Below are 7186 nucleotides of genomic sequence, written 5' to 3'. Positions count from 1 at the left end.
GTGTGTGTGTGTGTGTGTGTGTGTGTGTGTGAGAGAAATTATACCTCCACAATACATTATGGATAATTTCACACAAACAAACACACACGTGTGCAAAGAAACTGTATAAAGCTACTAACTGATCCAAAATGAGTCCAATATGTAAAGAATAAAATCAACAAAGCTGTATATTGGAGAAAGACAAAGACAGAACATAAGAACAGCATATCAAAGGAAACGACTCCCAATATAAGAGTCTTATTGCAAGGAAAATAAATCTAAGCAGTGGATCAAGCAGCAGAAAGATAAAATGTTGTATGTGGAAAGTAAGATAAATGTGGATTGATATGCCTAATTAGCAAAGATGTGCCTTACAAAAATAATTAATTAATTAAATCCAGCTAAAAGGCACTGCAGAGGAATGCTCTGATTACCATACAGTTCCTTCAAGTATGTTAATTTAGTTCCAAGGTGAAATCCTAGCAGAACTGAAGCTTATGGAAAAAATCCCGTTTAGATTTCAGTGCAAACCAGATATCCCAGATTTCATCTTTTACTGGGAAACTAAAAGTTAAGGGTGATTAGTAAGATTTGATAGCAGGGTTTTGTACATATATGTAGTTCAGAATTGAAATTTATGTGTGCATTACAGAATACTTTCCACTCCACCCAGAAATGGGCTACCTTTTTTCCTGAAAACCAGAGTATACCCAGAACCCTTCTATAATACAGTCTTTACATTCCAGCTACTAATTTGCTGCACATCCACCAGAGAAGCAACAAAACCATATCATGAAAGAGAACTGTCACAGACGACACACTCCAGATGTCCCTCTGGGCCATAATTTCTCACCTTTCAAATTTAATTGTTCACCTCTGTTTCTTTCCACCAATGTTTTTAAAATGTTAAAGTGACAAACTGCCAAAGAGAGAAGTGAAGAGTATCTGATGCAGAACCAATTAGGCAAACAAACAATTATCCATACAATGAGAATTAAGGAAATAAGCAGACTTCTTTTCTATATTCAAATCAATTGAGATTCCAACAGCATGTGTGGCAGCAAGGCCTTCTCAGGTAATTGTCAGAGAGGTGTCCACCTCCCAGAGGGGAGAAAGCTTTATTAATCACAAAACTGCATACATGATGAGTAATGAAAAAGCTACGCAATAGAGCAGAAAAATCAGAAAAGGGAAAATAGGAATAGAAAGCAGGGAGAAAAAAAATATTTATGAAGAAAGAACGTGGTCTGTTATGAAAATGAAGACTTTATTAAATTAAAAGTGAATGAACAAAACAGGAGATGTTAACTATTTCTTCATAAATGGATAGATGGCATATGACAAACAAGTAGATAGAGTAGACATTTGTCTTAGGTTACACAATACAGGAAGAATACATGGAAGGACACTGACCATGAGGTAGACAGGTTTATCTGACTCTATTCAGGTAACTTTTAATGTTCTTCCACAAGCAAGAATAACTGATGAGGATATATTATACTTAAGACTTAATTTTCTGTATTTAACTTTAGAAAATTTTAGAAAGGAGATATTTTAACAGACCAAGAATGACCTTGAAAAATGCTAAACATAAATAAAGACAAGTAAAATAAATAATATACTTTGTGGATTCAAGCCTATAATGTCTTTCTTTCATACTCATTTCCTCCTCACTACCAATTACACTGCATTTAAAAATGACCTCTAGAGGTCCCTTTCAGCCCTACTTCTCTATGATTCTATGATCATTTTTTAAACACGTCCCCTAACTCATTCACTGAATGCCTGAATTCACTTAACGCCTCATTCGGTGTATTTGGTTTTATTTTTTCCTTCTACCATAGGCAGCAGAAGACTGGGGCTACAGGGCTAAGCCCCTGCAAATGCAGGGCAGTGGGTAGGGCTGCAAGGCAACAAGCTCCAGGTGGCTGCAGCAGGAGTGGGGAGGGGTACAAACGCAGTCTGGATCTCAGCTTGGTGTGTGGCTCACAGGTTGCCCAGCATGGCAGGCAAGTATCAGTCTATTCGGTGAAGGGGAAGGGGCTGGTTGGGAGGGGGGGCAGATCGCGGCCCCCTCAGTAAGGGAGAGAGTGGGGCACAGGCAGGAGCAAGGGATGGGGGTGAGTGGGACCCTGGCTGGGCCGGGTGGTGGGACAATTGGAGCCCAGGCAGCTTGTCCAGGGGCGTGGGGTTCCCACTGCTGCGCACACCCCAGGGGAGGCCTGGGGGTCATATGCCCCCAGATCTGTGCATGGGACGGAGGCAGTGGCTGCTGTGCGCTGAGCTTTGCTCCCTGCGGCTGTGCTGCCCTGAGATTCACATGACGCCACGTGCCTGCTGCCATTGGCTGTGCCATGCCCCCTGCCTGCCCAAAAGTGGGACGCACATGGCCTCGCATGGATCTCGGGGCAGCTGCTGCAGGGAGCAAAGCAAAGTGAGCAGCCGCAGCTGCCTCTGTCCCACACAGATTCGGGAGGCATAAGACCCCCAGGCCTCTCCCAGGTGTGTGCAAAGGCAGGAGCCTCCCCGCATCCCTGAATGAGCTGCCCAGGCTCCAATTGTCCCACCGCCCAGCCTGCCCAGGGCTCCAGTCACCCCAGCCCTTGCTCCTGCCTGTGCCCCACTTCCTCTCTCACTGCTAGGGTCTCAATCTGCACCCCCCCTCATGGCCCTTTCCACTCCTCTCATCCTTTCCCCAGAGACTTACCTGCTGGGGGGGTACACATGCGTATGCATGCTCAGCCACCCCCCCTACCCCCAAATAATTTTTTCCTTCCACCTATGCTTCCTACCCAGTTAAAGTGTGGTCCTAAGCCTTGCTTACTGCTCATGTAGTGTTCTCACTATAATATATGATGTACTTCATAAATGTTAATGGATTTATCTTCATAACTCCTCCATGCATTATTATTCCTTTTACAGCTAGAGAACTAAGGGATAGAGGAAGTAAGGTCTGATATACCTGCTAATCATGAGTACCCAACCAGAGACACCTACAGCTTTACCTATAAAAGTATTTAGTTGCTTAGATATGCAAAGAAGTGCCTAGTCAAATTTGTTAAGTAAAAAGGCTACTTGACCATTACATCTTGGGGGAGGCAGGGTAAACAGATCTTTAGGTTTGTTGGACATTCTGAAATGCCAGGAAAACTTTCCGGAAATATTCAAGTAATGTAAAAGTTTGTTTCAATTTGTTTCGACTTTGGTTGAAATTTGTTTGTTTTTTATTTGGATTTTCAATCACTTAAACATTCTCAAAATTTTTATAAATAAATTCAGTTTTGAAATAAAAAGTTATCCCAAATGGAAAACTTGAAATATTTCAGTTATGAAACAGCAGAAATGAACACTTTGAATATAGAGGGATTATTTTTCTATTTTTTGTTTTCCAACATGAAATTGATGTGTGTTTGCAAAACCTTTTGCTGTCACCCAATCAGGATTTTTATATTTATTTATTTGCCAAAAAAGGTTTTGACAAAAATAATTAATCCAAATCTAATATGCAAGAGTCAAGAGATTCTTAGGGTAATATCTTTTACTGAAACAACTGCATGGCTGAGATAGAATTAGACATGCTTTTGAATGCAAGACATTCTTTTTAAGGTATGAGGAGTAAATGCCAGCTCAGACTTAAAGAAGATTATCTTGCATTCAAAAGCTTGCTGCCTCTACCCAACTATGCAGTTGCTCCAGTAAAAGATATCATCTTAAGATATCCTTACCTCTTACTTAATCCCTGGACCAACATAGCTATAACATCACCGCAGATCCAATATATACTACACAATGCTCCTGTCTATCCCACCCAGGCTGATGGCCTCCCACCTCACCAACTTAGGTCCCTAGCATTCAAATAATGACATGATGGCATCTGACCTCTAATCCCAACTATTGTGTCTCCTGTCATGCCCCGTGTGCTACCCTAAGTTACCCTGCCACAGATTCAAATTTAAGGCAAGATGGAAACCAGATACCAAAATGTTCTACCTATTTTGTGGGCCATTTTTGTTGTTGGTTTCTTGTTTCAATACATCATTAATTCCCTTAACATAGAACCATAGAAAATTAGGGGTGGAAGGGACCTCAGGAGGTCATCTAGTCCAAGCAGCTGCTCAAAGCAGGGCCATCTCCAACTAGATCATCCCAGCCAAGGCTTTGTCTAGCCGGGTCTTAAAAACCTCCAAAGATGGAGGTTACACAACCTCTCAGGGTAACCTGTTTCAGGGCTTTACTATCCTCTGAGTGTGAAAATTCTTCCTAATATCTAGCCTAAACTTGCCTTGCTGCAACTTGAGAACATTGCTCCTTGTTCTGTCATCTGCCACCACTGAGAACAGTCTAGCTCCATCCTCTTTCAAACTACTCCTTCAGGTAGTTGAGGGCTGCTATTAAATCCCCTCTCTGTCTTCTCTTCTCTAGACTAAAAAAGCCCAGTTCCTTTAGCCTCTCGTCATAAGTCATATGCCCCAGCCCCCTTAAACATTTTTGTTGCCCTCTGCTGGTCTCTTTCCATTTTGTCAACATCCTTTCTGTAATGGAGGGTGGGCGTGGGGGGCAAAACTGGACCCAGTACTCCAGATGTGGCCTCACCAGTGCTGAGTAGAGGGGAATAACCACTTCCCTTGTCCTGCTGGCAACACTCCCACCAACACAGCCTAGTATGCTGCTAGCCTTCTTGACAACAAGGGCACACTGTTGGTTCATATTCAACTTATTGTCCACTGTAACCCCCGAGTCCTTTTCTGCAGAGCTGCCGCTCAGCCAGTCAGCCCCCCGCCTATACCAGTGCGTGTTGCATCCTAAGTGCAGGACTTTGCACTTGTCCTTGTTGAACCTCATGAGATTTCTTTTGGCTTAATCCTCTAATTTCTCTAGGTCATTCTGAATCTTAGCCCTGCCCTGCAGCTCCCCTACTCTACTACTCGCCACATCTTGGTGTCATCTGCAAATTTACTGAGGGTGCACTCTATGCTATCTTCTAGGTCATCAAGGAAGATACTGAACAAAACTGGCCCCAGGACTGACCCTTGGGGCTCTCCACTTGATACCAGTTGCCAACTAGACCTCAAGTTATTGACTGCTACCCTCTGAGACTGATGTTTCAGCCAGTTTTCTATCCAGCCTAGAGTCCATTCATCCTGCCTATACTTCCTTAACTTCGCTGCAAGAATATTGTGGGAGACCATATCAAAAGCCTTGCTAAAAATCAAGCTACACCACATCCACTTGTCTCCCCATATCCACAGAGCCAGTCATCTCATCAAGGAAGGCAATCAAGTTGGTCAGGCATGACATGCCCTTGGTGAATCCATGCTGACTGTTCTTAATCACTTGTTTCTCTTCAAGTGCTTAGAACATGTGGCAGGGTTACTATTAAAGTGTCATGTCTGCCATGGCCCTTATGCATCCACTTGTTCCACATCCTGCCCATCTCCCTCTACTCCTATGCAATCCCTGCCCTGTATTCCTTCCTCCAACCACCTTTTCCCTTGGTTCCTGCCCTATTCTTCCCCTTCCTCTGTGTCTACACACAAAGCCCCAGATTTATTCCATCCTTCCTCTCTGCTTCTTTCTATATATCCCTTCGAACTCTTTTCTTTTGCCTCTTCCCTGGTTCCTGTCACCATTTTCCCCACTCGCATCCTATTTACCTCCTGGTACCTAGAAAAACCTCTTCTCTTGAATCATGAAAGCAGGATCATAAAACAGAAAGTGCTGGGCAACCTTAACAACAGGTGTCACCACCTGAACCGCTTCCTGACTTCTCCATCTTTCTGTCTCAGGCACCCCCCCACACCCACACCCCTGTAAGCTCTACTGGTGCAATTCACACAGAGTCAGTATAAATAGCATCCACAATTGGGAGCTGTGTCAGTGCAACTACATTGGTTGCAAAGCACCACCATAGACAAAGATTTTAATTTTGACTATGATAGATTTTAAATACTCTGCTATTTGTACCATATAGTACAAAAGTACAGAGAAATCATGGCCCCATTGTGCTCAGCACTGCACTTACACAAAGTTAGAGGCTGCCTTTGCCTCAGAAACCTGAAGGAAAGAAAAAGATGGAGTGAGGTGATTTGTTAGAGGTCAAACGGCAAGCCAAAGGCTGTGAGAGGAATAGTGCCTATACCTCTCCACACCCAGCCCTGTACTGTACCATAATTGCTGGAGTTTTCCTGGTCATTCTCATCATTTATTCCCCTTCTTGTTTCTTCTTTTCTTTCCTCCTCTTCAATTTCCATCTTATCCTCTGAAGACTCCTTTTCTTGGGCAGATGAAATAACCAGTGTTGATTCTTTGTTTGCCTTCTGTTCAATACTGCTTTCGCTGGATTCATTGGGCTCTATGACTTTCATTGATTGCTCAAGCCTTTCTTTAGTGTCTTCTTTCATTTCTTTCTTGGGAGGAGAGGGCTTTTTGTCCAGACCCATTTCAATAATACAGCTAAAAAAACCAACATGGACATTTTGAAAATATACATTTTCTGGATATTAAGCAAAATGGCATTTTTACACTTTCTCTGGGCAAATTAAAACACCTGCAGTGTCTTGTGTATCAGCATCTCCACACTTCAAAATGGCAGCAGAGGCACTTTAACTACAGCTCTCTGAACAAGCTTTAATTACAGTGCCCCCGCCACCATTCAGAAGTGCAGGGATGCTGATACACGAGACACAGAGGCTGCTGGAGGGCATTAATAAGCACATTCCAGCAGACTCGATTAAATCAAGTCTGCTCCAATGCTCTGCAATTACAGCACATCAGAGTAGCCTCCCCGCACATCTACAGACACATGATGTGCTTATTTTAAAGTGAAACAAATGCATGTATCTGTGCATCCATAAAATTGTGACCTTAAGATTTACCCACCTCCATAATGCATTTTTGAATCCTGGAATGAAATGTATATGGAGTAAATCACGGCCAGGCTGTAACATGGTGTGTGGCTCATGAAAAGCTGATTTTTCAGTTCAGCTGCCAAATTGAAAAATTAAATTGAGAAAAATACTATATTTATCTGAATCCAAGAATAAACCCCGAATTTAGGATGGTTCTCCAATAATCAGATTCTATCTAAGGAAAATATATCAACCAGTTATAATTTTCCATGTACAGAATCTGATTATTTGGGGGTCATCTTAAATTCATCCCACCACCGCTGCAGTAGAGAAAGAAGGGGGTGGGGGGGGGGGGCACT

The 7186-nt window shown here is 42.8% G+C and overlaps 1 protein-coding gene across 4 annotated transcripts in view; it reads right to left on the bottom strand.

The window, feature by feature from the left end:
* ERICH3 (glutamate rich 3) overlaps nt 1-7186 on the bottom strand; it is a 109950-nt gene that overhangs the window by 33482 nt on the left and 69282 nt on the right. For 3 of the 4 annotated variants that reach the window (XM_019528391.1, XM_019528394.1, XM_019528392.1), the window contains exon 10: nt 6146-6432. In XM_019528391.1, the coding sequence (XP_019383936.1) occupies nt 6146-6432 (287 nt within the window). Of the gene's footprint in view, nt 1-832; nt 899-6145; nt 6433-7186 lie in introns of all 4 variants that reach the window. The other variant, XM_019528395.1, reaches the window with a different exon arrangement.

Source organism: Gavialis gangeticus, unplaced genomic scaffold (assembly GCF_001723915.1).
Source record: "Gavialis gangeticus isolate Ggan-Ray unplaced genomic scaffold, GavGan_comp1, whole genome shotgun sequence".
NCBI lineage: Eukaryota > Metazoa > Chordata > Crocodylia > Gavialidae > Gavialis > Gavialis gangeticus.
This window is presented reverse-complemented; position numbering and strand designations above follow the sequence as displayed.